This window comes from Labrus mixtus, chromosome 8 (genome assembly GCF_963584025.1).
Source record: "Labrus mixtus chromosome 8, fLabMix1.1, whole genome shotgun sequence".
NCBI classification, from domain to species: Eukaryota; Metazoa; Chordata; class Actinopteri; order Labriformes; family Labridae; genus Labrus; species Labrus mixtus.
The window spans coordinates 12,073,756-12,094,408 of NC_083619.1; the positions used below are offsets into that span (position 1 = coordinate 12,073,756).

Here is a 20,653-nt window from a genome sequence, read left to right on the forward strand (position 1 = left end):
AAAAACACTGCTTTTAAAACATCATGGCAGTATCCAAAAAACAGATTTTTAATCAAAGTGTAGTTGCAGCTGTTTTAAAGCCAACTCTTGAAACATGGCTTTAGAGATCAGTCTGCCTGTTGGTCTGTCTTTCCCTTTTTACGGATTGAGCCATTTTGAACATCTGTTGGATGAATGTTGGATGAATTACCAAGATTTAAATGTATTACTGTAGTTTCTGATGATATCCCAGCAAAAACTAGTAACACTTCAATTGACCTCAACTGACTTTGAGTTCAGCACTAATTAGCAAATGTTAGCATTATAACATGCTAAAACAATATGGACATGATGACACAATGATGCTGAAATTAAAATGTTAGTATTCTCATTGCAAGCATGTTAGCAGGCTTATGTTAGCATTTAGCTCAAAACTATACTTTACAGAGTGTTTAAAAAGGCTTTTGTCTTGTTTAAATTGAACTTGCATCTGTCAGTAACATTTTATTAGCCCTCTAGGGCAGAAGACACATGTTTGTAACACAAAGTCTTTGCTTGCCTGAGCTACAATGTAACAGAAGGTTTTCACTGTGAGGTCTAATTACACTTTTATGTTCAAGTCAAGCATGTATGCAGAGGACAAAAACGAGTATCTGCAGCCATCTTCATTTTTTGGCTTAGTGCCCAAGTTTAACTGTGGTCGAGTTCTTAAACACACATGACCAGTCAAGGGGCTCAAAGTCACAAATATCTCTCATCTGTTAATCAAACAGGGAGTAGTGTTGTTCTTAGACTGTAGCTTGTATTTGAACTTTAGCCAATCACCATGAAATATGAACCTTTCTGTGTTGCAGAAACTATAGACATCCGCCTTTGATAAAGTGGGATTTGATGATCCTTTGTTTCCAGACAACCTTACCTCATACACCTACAGTATACGTTGTAGGGATTGAATTTTTGTTGTTGCACCAATGGCAATATGATTGCACTGCATTAATAAACTGAACATTTATGTATTTCTGTCGAGCAACTAGGCTATGATTCTAAAGTAAAGAGCTCCTTGGGTTTGCTGACTCGCAGATATTGCAGAAAGGCAGAATCCAGGCCTCTGTTGCCAGAATTGATTAAGTGTGTTTGTGAATCTCATCCATTTCAAAGATGTTGTGTGAGGACTTTATAAGACTCTGCTTTATTGGAATAACTTACAAGATTTCTTGCATGAAACCCTTAGAAAAAAAAAAGTAAGATACAAGACCTACGCTTAAATAAGCCCTCCACATAGCCTTGTATCACTCTAACTTCAAACTCATTTTTGAGCAGAGAACTTCCTTCTTTTTTTATTCCCCACAAGTCAAACCTCTTACATTTCATCTTAATCTACAAATCCACCAGACAGGACACTACATTCGTAAAGCCCTTAATCTGGATGTTACAGAGCTGGAGGGTGGTCATGCGGTTGTCAGACACCCAGTATCCTATGACAGTGGTTTCTTTGAATTAGGCTGCAGTCGGGTCCCAAAAACTAAGCCATGAGTTTTGGTATCAGAGTCTCTGTTGTTCCTTTCAACAAACCCTTGCTTACTGGAAACAAGCTCACAATAGCCCCCATGTCATCTTATGGAAGATATTTCCTTATATAGCTGGGGAAGTTTAAGTTTATTATGCTGCAAACTCTAGGTATTCAACCTTCAAGGGATAACACACGCTTTGAAACACCATCACCACGCCGCCTTCACTGACAACTAAGAACACCAAAACATTTCTTGTTCCCAGTCGTTCCAATGCACCGAGCACTCCACAAAATACCTGCTTCTCTGCCCACAACACCAAGTTGGCTTTAAGGTAGAAATGACTCATTAGGACCTCTGAGATTGCCAGAATGTCTTACCAATGCCTACCTACGTTGTTGTGCCCTACAGTTTGCCTTTTCAAAAGGATTCAATTGTCTTTAAGTTTGAGTTGTATCATATCAAAAGGTTTAACATCTGGGAAAGATGTTTACAATGCTGGGAGACACATTGAAATCTTTTAGAAAAATAAGAATTCTTCTATAAAGCCAGGTTTCTTTTTTACATTTGCACTCCTGAACTTAGAGAATTTCAGGAGGACTGCCCCTGAAATCGTCCTGATCGGGTTATTCACACGTGCACCCCACAGTCGGGAGACGATCTCTGTCAGACAGAATGGGGGTGTCTCCTGAGGCAAGTGGGACGTAAAACGAATGACGCCGAATTGGCAGAGGAAGCAACAGAGTCCGTTATAAGATGCTATAATTAGAATATTTCTATTTATATCAATGCTGTGTAACAGCTCTGTTTCTTTGTTAGCTGTTTGTTTTTATATTGATTCATAAAGGGTTGAAGTATATGTTAACATTTATATTGTACAAATTATTGCTCAGATTTTACAGGACGTATTAAGGTCACGCATCATTCTGGGACATTTAGGAACTTGTGGGTGTATACACGATTGGGGTAATAATTTAGCATGAAAAGAAATTACTTGGCCCTTGTGGAAGTTAAAATCTTAAGCTAATGGAACAACTGTGATATGATTATATTACTCAGCAATTACAATGGTGCATTTTGAATTAAAAAAAAAGACTATGCAAATGCAACGCAAAGGTGTTTCAAATTTTAGTGGAAATGATTGGTTTATTTTAGTTTGAGCTCAAAAAGTGCTGCCGTTGTGGATTTGGTCCTGGCCTAGAGTACTGCAGATCCCAAGACAATGCATCCAAGCTGTGCTGTATTAATACCTTATACACTTTACTTCAGGTAGAGAAATGCATTTCCAAGATCTAGGGGTTGCAGTACTCAAAAACCAGCAAGAATGCCACTGCTGTTTAATGGCTTTGATATCAAATGATTAAAGAAACTCGTACTATTTTTGCTTGGTAACTTGCAGGAATTGAAACATTGTTTTCCTATGTCATGACTCAGCATTAAGTCAGTTTCGGCAATAAGACATTGATAGGAGGATCATCTGACCAAACTGATGCACAAAATCAGTACAGAAAAAAGTAAACTATTCTCTCCAAGAAGTAGGCCAAGTGACTTGAAGGACTTGTTTGTCTGTACATCAGGGACAGCAGATATCTTAGAGTTTGAATTCTCCTGAACTGATGGGAAACATTAACCAGTCTTTGTTGGTTCCAGTTAGTTTCTTTTAGAATGCTAGTTTTGTCTTCCTGTATATTCATTGACGAAGCTACAGAGAGAGTGTAGCCATTTGACCTTAATCTTTTGGTTGTTTGCTTTTCAAAGTCGAAAAGAAAAAGCAATGAGAAAAAACCTCTGAGGGAATTCTTTGAGTTAAAGCGACCACCATAGCTCCTGGAACAAAGGAAAGCACTGGTTCAGCTCATGATCTTCAGTGCAGATCATATCTAAGTTGATAATAACTTCCAAATTCTCTGTTATGCAGACATGCTTTGCGGGCCTTGTATGACTTTGCCATAGTCTGCGATCAATAATGTGCCTGCAGAGCGTGCATATTATTAAAAACACTTTATCAGATCAAGTCATCAAACCGTTGAATATCCACCTGTCCTTGAGGTTGCCATCATTTGCATAAAATCCATCTGTCTTTGTCGTGGAAGAGAGGCTTATTGTACAGATAATCTTGTGAATTAGTCAGATTGAGGGAAAAGTGGATTAGATGCTTTATTTCACGATTAAAAATGCATAGAATCAAGATTAATTTATTTTGTGATCCTTGGGGTTGATTGTTTAGTGAATGGTCTTAACTTTGAATTTGTGTTTTTTCACGAGTGTCCATGACATTTCTGCAAATTTGCACCGAAATGCTTTGGTGTTTGTGCTGTTGCCTCAATTTGTCATTGAGTTGCATTCAAATGTAATCAAACAAACAGAATTAACAGCTTTTTTTTTGTCTTTTCAGCAATGGAGCTGCCTTGTTTCTTGTAGATGTCTGTTTTCCTGTAAACTGTAATATTGTCAAATCCATTTGAATATTTCATGTAAACCTGTGTTTGGTGTGAGAAAGTTCAGGTTGCATTGGTGTGTGTTTCTCTGGTCAGACATTCGGACAGGTTGTTCTTGGCTGGCGCTGTTTGTATCTTGTGGCTAAGTGATGACACAATCTGGTTGTCGGAACTCGGGTGTAGGTGTAGCTGACTAGTAACTCAAGCCTGATAATCCGGCACTGCGCTCTGTGGGAAAGTCAGCTAAACTCTGTGTGAGCTTGTCTTTAACTCAGCCTACGGGTCCTCACCAGAGAAACAGAGGTCTCACATCGCCTCAAAATAGAGCTTTTTGTTACATATACCAGAACAGGGGAGGAAGAGAGTTAGATAACATGTAAAGAGAAATAGGAGCAAGGAACCAGGGAGGCAGGCATGGCATGCATGTCAGTGTGTAAGTGAGAGATTAGGGCCTGCTTGTTATGGATCATGGCAGGCAAAGGGACAGGGAATCAGTAGTGGGGAGAGATGAAGAAAAACTGCAAAGCATGCCACGTTAGATGGGTTACAGTACGAGATCTGCAAGGATCAGTCAGGAGTAAAAGAGAGGGATAGAGGGAGCCTTGTAGTAGTGCGGGAGAAGCCATAGGAGCTTAGTTAAGGAGCTTAGTTGAGGTAGGTTAGCTCTGAAGATGGGCCGTATCAAGAACGACAGAAAACAGGGCCAGTGACCAGTGTAAAATCCATCTACTGTAACATTAACATTTCTCACATCTCCAGCTTTCCTCCACACCTCCATCCCTCTCTGTCCCTGCTGGTGGTGTGTCTTTCATTCCCCCCATCTAGGCGTTTTCCAGGTGGACTCCTTGCTCGTCCAATCTCACACCGCGCAGCCCTTTGATTGGCTCAGGAGCGTGTCAATGTGACAGTGTAACGGTGCATTTAACAGAGGACACAAAAGTAACACACAGCACTTTGGGAAGCAAGCGCTTCTTCTCTATCTCTTGATTTTTGTGCTTGAAATGCTGGGATTGATAAGTAAACAGAAAAACAAGCATGCTGTTTCAATGTTTACCAGAGCAGGAGACAAAGGGGGGTGATGGCACTCAGTTCATGGGTGTAAACATAAACGAGAGACACTGCATTAATTCAAGAAAACTGTGCAACTACTCACAAAGTGATGCTCTAATTCCCCTGCCTATAGCTTTTAGCTGGGTGCGGCTATTCATGCATATTTTGCGATCAAAGTCCTGCTGTGTCAGATATAAAGATGCACTTGAGACCAAAATGACACCGTCTGTCATTTGTCCCCTCCTGGCATACCCAGACCTTTCAAGACAAACTGTCTTGGCCACGAGAGCAAAATCTTTGGGGTAGAAGCCACAAAAGTCTGCTAAAAACCATTACAACACTGTTCAATTAATTTGGTGGAGGGAGACGCATAATGGGATGGTAATGTGTGAACAGAAATAACAGAAAGGCTCTTGCTCCTTGACAAATCTTTTGAGTTGCTGCAAAAAAGACTTTTTGTGTAATATGGATCCATAACAATTACATAAGAAGAGAGAGAGAAAGAATGAGTAAAGACAAATTGCCCTCTGGCTGGTTTGTGAAGGTGACTTGAAGGAGCTGCTCCATTTTAGCTCAAATTTCCTCCTCCTCCTCCTCCTCCTCCTCCTCCTGCTCCTGCTCTCCCCCCTTCTCCTCCTCCCCCTCCTCGCCTTCCAGCTTCTTCATATCCTTCTCCAACCCCTAACGGCCTTACACACAATAGTTAGCAAAGAGACGCTTGCTTCAAAGTGCTGCTCACACCTGTTGGTGTCTGCTGTGCTCCTATAGCCACTAAAAGCCTGATTTCCTTGCAGAAGGTTGGTGCCACTTTCTTGCCAACTACAGGGCCTACCTTATCCTTCACCATACTAAGTGTGTAAATAGTCATTGGTTCATTGGTATAGAGTAGTTGCTCCTTCTTCCCACTCCTACTAACCCACCCTCAAACCCCACTTAGGGCAGTAGTGGCGCCAGCTCGGTGCAAAATGATAAGTTGTTCTTTTGTTTTCCACAGCTAGAGAGCGAGGACTCACATGGTATCCCTATGGAGCAGCATAGTGGGGAAATAGAAAGTACAACAAAACATTATACAAACACACACATGCACGCACGCACACACCTTCATGTGCATGCTTGCACCAGTCTTAAAAACACACATTAACTTACATTCACAAATCCATCCATCGGAACTCAACATATTAATCTGCAACTGAAAGCAAAGGACTAACAGCATGCACTGCTCATGGAAAGTGTGTGTCGAAGTATGTGCGTAAGAAAACCAAGACTCTGATAAATATACATCTCAACCAATCATCTTTTTGAAGCTGTAAAATGTCCTCTCTCATGTATTTTCCTGTGTTTCATGTCTTTTGCCAAGCTAGGCTTACTGGCTACAAATTACAAGTATAGTCATAAGTGTGGTATCTGTTGTAGCTAAATGTAGCCCAGTTAGAGACAACATCCCATTAGCTTGGCTTAAATTAAAAAAGGCTTTGTACCATTTATGGTCTATTTAATGTCTTTTGCTAAGCCGGCTAACTGGCTGCTTGTTATAGCTACATATACTGTATAAAAATAAGTAACGATATTCTGTTAGCATTTTTTTCTTAGATGTCCAAAAGTTCTAAGCTATAACAAGGAGAGGGGGTGAATAGGTTTGCAGCTTTAGTCATGGAATTCCTAAATAGATCTAGGGACCAACTGCATAGTGTGTTGAATTGATTGTGTGCCAAAATCAGGCCCAGATGAAGCCTAATTTTCCTGCCTCCAGAGGAGCTGGGGTCAAAGGTCAGCTTCTATTTTCACTGCCGGTTCACCATGCGAGGTTTAAACCCACCAATGAACAGCTGGAGGTACTGAAAGCCCAAGGTCCAGGACTGGGCGTGCGAGGGGTTATGGTTAGTGACAGGTGTTAACACAGGGGGGTAGTTAAGAGGAGAGGTAGGGGTGGGTGGGGAGGGGAGGTACTTAGTAAAAGCAGGAGAGGTGAGCTGCAGGAGGACACCGTGCATCTGTAGTCCAGCCCTGGACTACTTGACTTTTACAGTTCAGTTCACATGTGCAGGATCACATTGTGTCTGACATAAACTTCTGCTTTCGATCTCCCACTCTCCACCCACCAAACTTAAGCCCCCCTCCTTCTACTCCAGCTACGCAAAAGTGACTTATAAACATCAAAGCTGGCATTAGCGTCTCATTTCCCTATGCAAATGCAAATGCAAAAAAAAAAAAAAAGCTTTCATTTTTCCCTGCCTCTTTCATTTTCATTGAGAATCGTTGCTGCCCTCTTGAGACGAAGCCCGATGTGCAGTTTTGGGGGAAAAACGGGTTAGGGGATCCTGGGGGCTTCTCTGTATTACCAAAACAAACCATTCAGCAAACAAACAATTAAACGCTCATGAATTATGGACTTGCTTTCTAAAATAGCGCTAAACCCACAGACGTCGGGAGTCGTGGAGCAATTGCCGATCTAATGAAACTTACGTCAGGGTGTTTGTAACGCTAAGGCAGAGGGGGAGTACATGGGCGAATCAGTTTATGCCTTTCTGTACACGTGTGAACAGAATTTAAACATAACCTATCCTGATGATACCACACATAGCTGTAAATGAGTGCAGATGAGCGACTTAAGAAAACGAGGTAACACTGAGAAGCCGAGAGTGATGTAGAAAAGAGTACTAAAACCACTATTATAATCCACAACATATGAACGTGCATCAGCCATTTTGTTTTTCAGTATCCATTATTTACAACCCGATGTTTACCTCTCACAGACGCGCACAGTCCATGCAGCAATGATCCAGGAGGATATGCTGAACACCAGCAGAACAGTTCCTGGACAGATGGTCATGAGGGTCTTCATGACAAAGCGTGTATTGAAGTTGATCTTGTTGAGGGCGCCGATGCTGCGAGACGAAGCGTCCGTGAACAGTTTACTGTGGAGCAACATGACCCTGCCTATCAGGTAGAGTCTCAGGAACATGGGGATGGAGAGGATGATGTCCACGTCTGCATCTGCCACCGATGGAGTGTAGGTAAAGGCCAGCCGCGCCGTCCATGTGAAGACGTACTGGCCTGGGATGGGATGGATGGCACACACCAGCAGCTCCAGCACGATGAAGAAGATTCGCTCATACGTCATGGCTATCCTCCAATCGTCTGCACCATTGTCCACCATGAACAGCTGCAGAAGAACAATCACACATTTTAGAACTTTTTGTATCTCCCATCTTCAGTTTGGACATTTGACATTTTCAGCATTTTCTCATCAGCCGCAACACCTTCAAAGGAATTATTACCATTACAAACTGAGATTGCGAGACAAACATTATTTGAATCAAACCCACATGTTTTGCTTGAAATAGGATTAATAAGATGAATAAGACACAATGATGTGTAGCCTACCAAATGAGGTTTAAAGAAATGTAGTTTTTGTGTATTTGCCATTCAAAAATACACTCCTCACAAGATTGAATTTTTTGATGAAATTTACATTTGATGAGTCAAATAAAACAGATGATACACATACTCAGTATGGGATAAGATTCAATTTAAAACCATGCAGAAAATAAAGATAATATAGAGATTTAAAGGTCACATATTATACTATTTGTCAACCAGTTTCAATAAGTCTCAGAGCCCCCATAAACATGTCTGTGAGGGGTTACTGCCCTTTGCGATGTCACAAAGGGAAAAGTCTCCAAACGGCATGTGTGAGCACACATTTTCTGAAAAGTGGAGCAGGCAAACTATGGAGAGGATGGACTTTTCTCATAATTGGGGGTTTTGCAGACAGGCTACAGACACATGAGTGTAAGAAAACCATTGTGAAGTGTATTTAGCATAATATGTGACCTTTAAGGAATCAGATATAATCTTATACCTTTTGTCTACAGATCTATTGTTCTTTTAAATACTCTGATGATGATAGCATCATGTTAATCAACGGTCGTGCTTTCAATGATATGCTGTGTAGAAAACGATATGATATCTTTTAATATAGAATAAAATACCTAAAACAATGACATCACATTAGAATTAATCTAAGTATTTACATGCATACATTACTTTTGTCTGTACCAAGATTAAAAATCATATGCATATTTATTTAGATTTAAATGATAAATATTTATTATTGATTTAAATATTAATTATGTAATTTAATACATTCAATTTGTACAGCAACAATTTTCTAGCATCATTTAATAAATAGTTTTCAGTGTAGCATTGTAGCATTATTTTTTCAAAGTCCAAATGCAAAATAAGAAAACCCTTTTTGCCAGTGCCTTGCTCATTGTTTTCACAATACTGGCATGAAAAGCTGCTTGTATCATGAATGAAGTTATTTGTTGTTGTAGACTCACCTGGATTTCCCGGGCATGGTACATTATTATAAGACCAAGCAATATAACAGTGGAAAGGCTGATAAGGCATTTCAGTGCAAATGAGTATGAAGATTCCTATGGTGAGAGAAAAAGACATGGGGAAAAAGAAGAAATTAGAAACATAATACTGTAGTTAAATTAATAACATTCAAACATTTTTCATGACAATATACAAGCTGATTATATATGTAGGAATACCAAGGTAATCTGCTCTTCTTTGTAATCATCAAGGATGGCATTTTCCATACTTTCACTGTCTATATTTAGCCTCAATAGACGCCATTAGTGACTTATCACTACACAACCTGTGATTTCTGAGCTGCATGTTATTGCTTAGCAACAAGGTGAAATGAGGTAGTTGAGTGAAAGAGGGAAAAAATCAAGTGAAAGCTGAGTGCTTTTACTGTAAGTGAGAATTTAAAATCACGAAATGACGAGTTTTGTTGGTTTTCATTGGTTTGGTTCAACAAAGGTCCCCATAAAGGCATAAATCCAGGTATTCTCACTGGAGTCTTTACGCACACAAACGGACATGCATGCATGCACACACTGTACTTATTTACTTGATAGCCTCACTGAGACCAGATAATGGGGTTTTTACACACAAACAGCACCGTCAGGATGTTGCTTAACAATGCAAGTGCAGGTGTGGGTGCAGCCTGATATTATCTATGGAAGCTGCTCCCCACCATCTAAACTACCAATTAATCAAAGCCCGGCACTAACAGGGGGACTTTCCACTTAATGGTAGGTGCAGAAAAGGCAAGGCTAGCATTAGCAGGGGGGGCACCAAAGTAAACGTTGCTGGTGATAAATAGGCCAGCTGGATGCTATCACTGTAGTGATGTATGTGTGTAGTGCCTACATGGGGACAATAGATCTAGGAAATGAGGACCTGTACTACTCAAGTCCACCATCTATGTTGGTACCATTTGATAAATCAATTTAAGCAGCCTTGGTGTAAAAAAGCCTCTCTGCAGCAGGCTAGTGATCATCGGGTTGTTATTATAACGACATCAACAACAAATGACAAATACAACAAGTGGGAATATCATTCATAATCGTCAGTGAAATGACCGTGAGAGCTGCTCAATATTACTCTGTCCTTCGTTGGTCCATATTACGGAATTTATTTTTAGCTATCAACGAGATTGCTTTGCCCCTTAGGTCGGCAACATTTTCTCAAGACGTTCTAATGCCTGAAATTGTTTTGAGAAATCCCTGGTGAAATAATATTGAGTAAACCAATTAATCCACCTGCCAGAGGTTCAAGGATTTTTCAGTCCCAATGCTCGCTGCCTCTTTGCGTGTTCCCCTCCTTCAGCGCTCAGGAAGCCTTCGCTGAGCCTCGAGTGTCTGCTGCGTGATGTGACGTGACGTGAGACAGTTAAGGACCATCCACAGCACATGCTACCTGTCTAGTGTTGGAGGCAGTGGGTGCTTTGCCACTTTGCTGTGGAGGTAATCCTGATTTCATTTGAGGTCTGCTTGATGAATGGACTGAACCCCACTAAGTAACATCCACAGACAAACCTATTGACCAATTGATAGTTGACCGAGTATAGATTACCACTCTGACTTACACATACACATCTGTAATCAAAAACCCCATTTAGAAATTCTAATAAATCACAAATGGGGGGAAATCTTACCTTAGAAAATACCAATGAGGGGAGTTTGTGCGTTTAGAATATACCTACAAATGTTAAAATCAATGTGTAACTTAAGCTGTTATATGCCAATCTACATTTGTCCACCAGCATACAGCATTTTGACAGTATATTATGAATTATTTCAAAAGGTTCTGGTTGGTCACTCTCTAATGCCTTTTTACAGATACAGCTATTTGTGACAGTAATTTAGCTTTAACATCATTACATAGTTGTCAATATTCCTCTGAAACAATGTTACACAGATGCTTGAAGCCCCGTTCCCTACAGTAGGAAGATGACACTGAATCTGTCTTGTTCTTTGGTGGCCTTTAAACAAAATAAAGCTCTACAAACAACCACTTCCAGTAAAGTGGAAACCAATGGACACCTTAAAGTTAGAAAATAAATCCAATATTTTAATCACTGCTTTAAAATGTAAGCATTTTAGTTTCTTTTAGCTCCTGTTTTGTTCTACAGTCTCCTTTTTTAACAATCTTTTTTTTTTTGCTTCTAATTCATTGTTACAAGGTCTAACAAACCCACTGACACAAAGCAAGAGAACAGATGAAGCAGTCAATATAGTGTAGTATGTGGCGATTTCAGACCTGTTTATTTTTGTAACTAGCTTGTGAAGTAAATCTGTGATTTTCTTTATTGAGAGTTATGGACCCCAAGTGATATTACTGATGGGAATAATGTGCAAAACCGCCTAAAGGTTCTTTAATTCTGCTCATGTCTGTCCTCATACATAGAGTGTGATGTTTAGAAGAAGGAAGAGGCTGTGACCCTTTATACTGCAATGTCACTGCGCAAGTAAACAGCCTTGTAGGTACTGATGATGAAACTGATCACAGTCAATCTGTGATCTGTTCAAATCACCCCCCATGAATCAGGCCCATAGTGATCAACAGATAAATGGAAAATTAAGATTAAGATTAAGATTAACTTTTATTGAATTTCTGTTTTTACACTCTGTAAGTCATGCAACACACACATAGGCTGAAATATACACACATGCACAAACAGGATCCTATGGACATGCACTAATGGAGAGATGTCAGAGTGACGGAGCTGGTGCTCCTGAGCTGATGGGGGGGGGGGGGGGCAGTGCCTTGCTCAAGGGCACCTCAGGAGTGCACAGGAAGCAACCTGGCACCTCTCCAGCCACCAGACCAACTTCCAGACCTGGTCCGCACCGGGACCTGAACCGGCGACCCTCCGGTTCACAGCCGAAGTCCCTACAGACTGAGCTACTGCCGCCCCTTACTGTGTAAAATACACAGTTTAAAATAAATGTTCTCCATTGTTTAAACAAACTCTGAGAGGGAGTGCTGTATTCAGTCCAAAAACTGAAGATACAGAACCTAAACGCAAGCTCCCCGCTTGATTTGTCTGACTCGCATAACACAGGCTGCAGGTCCTTGCTTAAGAGTCTGGCTTGATCTTAAAGCACGTTTGGCTTTCTTAACTCTGATTTACAAGTTTAAGATGCTGATGTGACGTGTAAAGCATCTGTAACTTACCATCTCTTATCTCCATTGCCCTTTCTCTTCATCCTTATTTGTTTTAATGTGGCAACAAATCTCTTTTTAAAACCTTGTTATCCTCCTATCCATCTCTCCATCTATCTCTTCTGCTGTGAATGTAGTGATTTAAGTATCTAGCTTCACAGGGTATGACAGAATGACATGACACTCCTTTTTATTTCTATTTTTACAATAGTCCCCTGACCTTTGTTAAATGGTGTATGTCAGTGTCTGTGATAATAATCACTCTTCATAAATCTGACAGTTGCCATCCACACAAATCAAAATATTAACAACAGCAATAACAACACAAAGCTCCCACTCATGCATCACACACATGCGCAACCTACCTTAGTGTAAACCCCCCATGACAGTTCCGTCTCTGTCACCATGACAACAATCCCAAACATCCCAAAGATGAGTGCGTAGTCGCTGAGCCGCTTCCGCTTCTCGAACAGTGCCCTCCTGTGGCCGAGCTTGTAGCCAATGTCCCTGTTCTTCTTCTGTGGCGCCCTGCCCCCGCTTCGCCCGCTGCCCTCCCTGACCAAGCTCTCATTAGACGCCTTGCTTGGGTCTTCGCCGCCGTTGCCTTTGGATACCACTACCTCCAGGCCAGAGCTGTGCAATGTCTGCAAGGGCTGCGTCTCCGAGTCAAGCTCTGCGAGGTTGCGGCGCGACGAGGATGCCAGGCTGCCCACTAGTGGTCTCACCACTCCGCCATTGTACTTGCAGGTGTTCATGGCTATCTGAGGATGTCGGCCGCTGCTCTCGGAGAGGGAGGGCTTGGATCCAGCATGGCTCAGCTTCTTCTGCTCTGTTGTGGCCTGAGAACAGGAAGAGGAGTGATAAATACAATACTATCACAACAAAAAAGGTGTAAAAAACCGACAGTAGAATGAAGAGACACATCCTGTTTTAGACTTTAAATAGACCATTGATGTGGGAGTTTCATCTCTGTGGATCTGAAGAGGGCACATACAGAGAAGGAGCTTGCAAAACAATTTTGGTTATAAAAGTAGACGGATTTAGTGCTCAGTGTAAATAAAGAGTAGACGTAGCCACTGCTGAGTGGTATCTGCTGTTTTGGAACCTTGAATCCGGCATTTTTGCTGTAACCATCTTTTTTTGCTGGCGATTGAAGATAATGAAGGTGAAAGGCACATTGACATATGTTTACTTTTTGCAAGCAAAAAGGTGTGTCCACTTCTTATACAATCTATTAGCTAAACATACAATTATGCTCCATATCTTCAACAGTTCCAAAGACCCAAATACTCATGGTCTTTTTTTCTTCAGCAACGTATACCGCAAGCAGGTAATGGGAATCGGTTCTTCAATCAGAGCAGCCCAACTTAAACATAACTTTCCTAATAAGAAATGTCCCAATGTTGATAAGAAACACTGTTCACCAATCATTTTGTCAACAACTCAATACTAGAGGCAGAACAGCGCAGGATGTTGTAACATTACCAGAGAAAGGTGAGCAGACAACAGAATCATTTTTACCTGCCCTCTTTTGAAAATGGTCTGACCAGGACAGAGGAAAGTCTGAGACTAATGGAGGCCAGTTTGAGAGAAGGGTGTACAGTACCAAGATGATATACAGCTATAATTTCCTGTGGAGATAAGATTTGTGTGAAACTCGAGAAGAGCTTGTGGGGAAATCAGGCATCAGTCTTTTCAACCTCTTGATGTCTGAGTTAAGGTTTTTACCAAGTCAAGATGAAGATGCCAGTAGCAAAACCTCACAAGAAATGCACCTTTTTACACCTGTTAAAGTCCACTACCTCAATGTATGCCAGAGGAACTGCTTTTGAGAATGTGCTAGTGGCGATCTTGTATAATGAATCAGTTGGTACTAACCACATTAGGCTGTCATTTTTTGTTTTAAACCTGGGGGAGAAAGGGGGGTAAATGTGTTGGGGGGTGTTCTTATGTGTTCAAATATGTGTCATGTTTTAAATTCGTTTTAAGTTGTTTTTTTAAACATTTACGTGACTAAACCACATCCCCATTTTTTGCTTGAAAAACATTCACCACGGAGTTAAAAACTGGATTTATTTAACAGATTGTTTCTTCTGGATCAGCTTTCCCTTGAAGAAAATTGCACCCGAATTTGATGGCTCAAAAGCATAAATTATAAATGGGCTTTGATGTATAAATAAAAACCATATAACTAACAGTGGACCCTACAAAGTGGAGGGAGTAGAATCTTTGCACTGCACAAATTTAGATATAAAACATTAATGCTCAGCATGACCCTGTTTCCCATCAGAGAAACACTCTCTTTCCGTGCAGAGATTAAAAGTAAAGCAAAGAGAATGCAGACAAAGAAATGCGGACCTTCTCAGCTGACTGCTGAGACCAAATGTGAGAATCCACCTTAATGTGTAAAGAAACACCAAAGTAGTCTATTTGAAACATGAACTCTAAACTGTGCTGTAGACTTAACATTAACCTTAGTCTACAGTGTTCAGGTTAATGTCAGCTGAGGGGCAAGTTGTAAAACAGAGGTAAGCATGCACATGAACACCATGTTTGACAAAACCATTATATTTTGTCGATGAAAATTCTATTATGAATGAGATGTCCAAAAACTCTGATTTGAACTTATTTTACTTCTTTATCGCTTGAACAAAATGTTCCTTGTTTTCTTTCTGACCTGCTGCCATTTATTCTCCTCTCTTCTAGGATTGACTCGTTTATTATTGCTGCTCCTCTTGGCAGATAGTAGTGACTTTCTGTCCCGGTTATGCAGACAGTCAGAAAATGTCCTATCCCTGCAGAGTCTGTAGAGCAGTCACCCCAGAAGCATCTATCTGCCTGTCTATCCCCTGCCCTTCAGAGACTCAGCCAGATTATCATAATGGGTTATGAAAACTTCACATGGAACAGTGCTTTTTCCGAAACAAGTCGGGGTGTGTGATAGCACTGCTGGTCCTTTTTATTAGCCTTGACAAAGCATGCCTAATGCCTTTAAATGTTCTGGTGGGAATAAAGAAGGGCGGCCCTAATGGAAATTTACCAACTCTGGTCCTGTGATGCTATCATCCTGCACATATTGTGGCTCCATGAGAACAGGACTAAAGGTTAAGGATTAGTGCAGCCCATAGTGTTTCTAATCCCCTTTTCTGTATTAAATTGCTTTTTAATCTGTGCCATTAGGACCCCTCTACACTTTTGAAGATGGTGCGGTGAGTGAACTTTAGGTTTGAATGACAGGAAAGGCTCCAGAAATAGATGCTGATATGGCAGGATTGGTGGGGTGAACAAAAAACCCAAAAGTGCCTTAAAAAGGCTGAGTGAATTAAATGTCTTGTTCATTCCACAAAAGATGAATTCTTGCAATACATACTCGCAATGAACTATTGCACCATAACACTAAATCACTATCAGGGAAAAGCTTATTGAAGTTAACATGTTCAAACACACAACTGTCCTTCTAGGCTATTTTAATAAGTTGCTTTCCATGCCTCCAACGTATTCACACCCTACAGTCCTTTGTATGTGTTGAATCATCAGGATGAATTTTACAGAAGAACTACAAAACATAATTATCCCTTTGATTGTTAGAGTCACGACATGATGCCTTTCATTGTCAAAAAAAAATCATTTCCTGTTTAGTTGTAGACAGTAAATAACTTTGAAGTCTAAAACAAAGTCCTGCTCTGATCATGTAGTATTTTTAGTTCCAGACAAACTTTCAGAGTGTCTCTGACGTGCTTGATATGGAAAGATGGGTCTTGGACTTTTTGAGTGCATCCAAGAGAACTATCTCGAACCAAAAATGTGCATGTTTGAAGAAAACATTGCTCACTTTTGATGAATATATGAAATGTACCACTGTTTCGCCCAAAGTTAATAACATGAATCATGTAAATGTGACGACTTGCAAAAATGCTGGACAATCTGGGATTTCATTTATTTTTAATTTGTAACTTTAAACTGAGTTCACTGACAAATTCCTCCAACCTATCACAAAAACAGGGGTTCCCGTTCCCCAAAGACAATAAATCTTCCTTTTAAACATATCTATTGCAAACAGAAAAGCTGAAAAATCAGACACTTATTGTAACACTGATCTGGTTTCAGATGACCAATTATACAGTGATAGATCAGAATAAAAGAGCTATGTTGTGACAGTCTTAAGCCACACTAGCGCCTGGGATGTAAAAGGAGAACGTCCCAGGAAGTGTTGCTCCAATAAGGTAAAAGAAGGAGTATTAATGATGGATGCCAGGTGAGCAGGGCTGTGGTTACATCCTCAGCTTTAGTTTCCCATTTCTGGTGTTCATCAGTCACTGAAGCAGGTCAGGACTGACCCGAATCTGGGCATCCTCCCATCAGTCAGTTTGTATGAACAATGATAAATTGGTTGCGATATGAGAGAATCACTGTGCAGGAAGTACGTGGAAGAAAGACTAAATTCACAAATATACAGGATATCTACCTGATTTTTTTAATTTTCCTTCAGAGTCCTTCACAGTTTCAATCAATCCCACACCGTCGCCCATTTAGCCAGCTACCCAGACTCTGTCACATTTCCTCTGCAACCCGACTAAACATTGCAGTGAAAGGGCATGGCGGGCCAGCTTCGCCCTTGTCAACCCCTGATGCCCCCGCAGAGGAGACACTGGGAGGCTGCCCGTCCAGCCGATCGACGGCTCAATTTCATTCTGAATGGCACGCAGCATCCAGCCTCTATGAAATGGAGCCTCATAATCAAATTGAAAAGCCTCAGTGCAGAACAGTTTAAATGAAGGAAACTCTCTGCCTCGCTCTCTCTCTCCAGACAAATCTAATAGAAAATCCTCATTCTTTTGTATTGTGTGGGGCTACTGTGCTGCTGAGAAGACGGCTTAAATATCCCAAAAATGGAATTGTGCATTAGGAAATACTGTTCAACTCTGTTTTTGGGAGTTGGAGCATGTGGATGTCTGTCTGTTTAATCATGTATGTGTTTGTATGTGGGTGGGTTGGTGGGGGATGTGAGCATATGTGTGTTAGTTGAACAAGCTGAGCCTAACCCAGGCACTGGATTAGATCTTGACGCAGACAGCATGCGGCAACGAAATAAAAACTAGGGATTGTTTGAGAAAGCTATCTGTACGTGAGTGTGTAAAATCTGTGAACAGCAGACACATGTCGACAAGGCTGGCATGAAAGGAGACGCGTGAAACAGAAGGGGGGAAAAAGGACAAGGAACCAAAAAAGGTAGAGCTCCAGGAATTGAGGAGACATGAAAGATACAGCGTAAAAGAGAAGGAGATAAATGAAAGAGAGGGAAGACAGCTCCCTGTGGGTGTCTCTGTCAGCCCCCGGAGTGATTGAGAGCTGCAGGCTTTACTCTCCAGTTTGTCCCTGCACACAGGAGACTGTCACATTTCTTTGACAGGCCAGCAGGCTTCAGGGCTCCTCCGAACATCCCTGACCAGCATGTGGCTCATCACTCAGCACTGGCCAAAAAAAGAGGAAAACCAGAGGCTGCTGCCGAAAATTCACAATAGTCCTTAATCAGGCTATATGCCCCTCTTCCCAAATAAGGCCCCTTAACCACCCCCCTTCCCCTTGTAATTTATTGACAAAAATATTTATAGATTAAAAACCACAGTGTTTCCCACACATAGACGATGCCTGGGTGAGCTGTCCAGGTATATTTGCAGACAACTTTTACTCTTTTTTATTTATCCAATTAAGTTCGGCATCCGCTGAACTAGGCAAACTCCCCTCGCTCTCTGCTTAGCGTCTGACAACCTGCAGCGCCACCCTGAGACATGCTCAGCAGGTGATCAGGAAGAGAGAGAGATGTCTGAAATGCATTGTTTGAATTAAGAGAGGTGTATGTGTGTGTATGTGTGTGTATGGGCAGTGAAGTGAGCAGAACAAAGCACAATTCATATGCAAGCAACTTAAAAGCAATAAATAACGTTAAGTAATGAAACTTTTTGCACACGGCTGAAACATTTTGAAAATACACAAATCATTTTTGTGGTGAAATTGATTTGCAGTTTTTCTGAAGTTCTATTATAATTTGTCATTGTTTTGCTTTGTATGTATTTCTGGCTACATACCATCCAGCTAACCCATAACTAGTCCTTTGCACTGCTACTCTTTAATGTAATCCTATGATATTGAAATAACAAAATATCAAAGAAAAATCACAATCTCTCTGTAAGCTTAGAAAACAGTGTTTTGGTATTTAAACTAATTATTCTTAGGATCATCAGCCTCAGATGATTTGAACAAACGAATGAGTTTGAATACTTTAAGGTATAAAAATCAACAATCTGTAATGGAAACTGCATATTCTATAACATAAACTGCCAGTTCTACCACCTCAAATATTAAAGCATGTTTGATTTGTGGACTGTTACTAGAAAGCTGTGGGGGTCTGCAGTGTAGCGTGTGTAACTATCAGTGGCGCTATCAGAGGAGCTCTGCAAAAAAAATAAAAAAATAAATGGAAACATAAAATCTTCACACAATAAATTGTGATAACACATTTTAAAAAATCAGGCTCAGCTTTCAAGTCGCCCCAGGAAAGCTATAACCTTTACAGAGGCAAATAACCCAGTTTAAAATATGGAGCAATAGCCTTAAATCACAGCAGAACAAGACGACCTTCTTGTACCATTTAGTTCAGTGTTGGCATTATTTAGAGATCACATTCAGTCCAACTATGAATCATCCAAAAAATGATATGGCCAGAATATTACAGGGGTAAAAATACTGTAATAAAATTGATAGAAAAGCTAAACAGAAGTAAAAGAACTGTATCACTACTTCGAAGATTCTAACAAAACAAAATCCTTTCAAAACAAGTTATTAAACTTGGCGTGTGTGAACATACAACAGCTATTGAAATACTAAGGCCGTGTTAACGCTTGACTTCTTTTTTTCAGCTGCCAGCGCCTTTTTTACATACAACCCTATGGAAAAAGGAAAAAGGATGACGCCTTTTCAAAAAGTAGACGCCTTTTAAAAGCGCTGCACCCGACGCCTTTTTCGGTTGAAATATTTTAACTTTTCAGAAAAGCGCTGTTTGACGTCAAGCGCCTTTCTGACAGCTGACCAATCAGGACGAGTCGAGTAGGTGCGCGTGTACCTTCCCTAGTAACCTACGTCCCTAGTTACCGGTGCCCAAAAAGACACCCACCAAGATGGATAACGTGAAAGTACCAATTGAACAGCTTGTGATTGCAGTTTCACACGACACCGAGTTATATGACATGAGTCACAAACGATACAGCAACATACATATAAAGGAGTACATCTGGGAACAGATCGGTAGATCTTTGGGTCTTTCTGGTAAGTATACAGCGGAGCTCCTGGATCCGGTTGCGGAACGCTCCCTTTGACTCTCTATTGAGGAGGATGTCATGCACCCATAAATGGTGCATTGGCTGTTCAGGGGCATCCTCCTCAAACGCCAAAGCCAATACAAAAAGTTGCACTTTATTTGCCATTTTACCAGCCAACATTATCGGTAGAAAGCTATCTGGTAGACAATAACGGTTGCGCCGTTGTTAAGGTTACAGAACACTCGCACAGAAGCGCTCAAAAGGTGCTGAAGGCAGCGTTTCTTTCTGAAAAAATAAGTGAAATGTGAACACGGCCTAAAGGAATAAAAACACTGGATTAATATCTGTTGCAAAATCCCCATCAGTATATTTGTCTCCACAACATGCAGTTAAAAACAATAACAGAAATCTTAATTGGCCTCTTGCAAAGCACAAGCCCCCGTTTCCAACTCTTTGCTCTTCTTTTAGAGATTAACGACCAAAAAGTACCAAAAACAATTGCAAAGCTTCACGGAGAGCCGGGACACAGGTACATGCCTGTGGGAATGTGTTATTGTTAGGACTAATGGCACCCTGTGTTCAGCAGAGACACAATGCTATTATAATTAGGATCTAACAAGGTTAGTCTATAAGTACTCCAGTGAGAGTGTGTCTTGAAAACTAGGTCCTGGGGAGATTGGGGTTAGAACTGATTGGGGGCTGCTTTCCCTGTGGGACACCTTCTGTATCACTGGGAACAAGTTCAATTTCCAGCAAATTAAAAGAGAGCATTGTTATAAGCAGGATTTCTGGATCGGGGCCATAACTGTGAATATACATATATGTATATATTATT

At 40.8% G+C, this 20,653-nt stretch overlaps 1 protein-coding gene across 1 annotated transcript in view; it reads right to left on the reverse strand.

Moving 5' to 3' along the window:
- kcnn1a (potassium intermediate/small conductance calcium-activated channel, subfamily N, member 1a) overlaps nt 1-20,653 on the reverse strand; it is a 51,399-nt gene that overhangs the window by 17,376 nt on the left and 13,370 nt on the right. The window contains exons 2-4 of the mRNA XM_061044338.1: nt 12,868-13,341; nt 9,319-9,414; nt 7,720-8,138 (exon numbers count right to left, since the gene is read on the reverse strand). Coding sequence (XP_060900321.1) covers nt 7,720-8,138; nt 9,319-9,414; nt 12,868-13,341 — 989 coding nt within the window. The remainder of the gene's footprint in view (nt 1-7,719; nt 8,139-9,318; nt 9,415-12,867; nt 13,342-20,653) is intronic.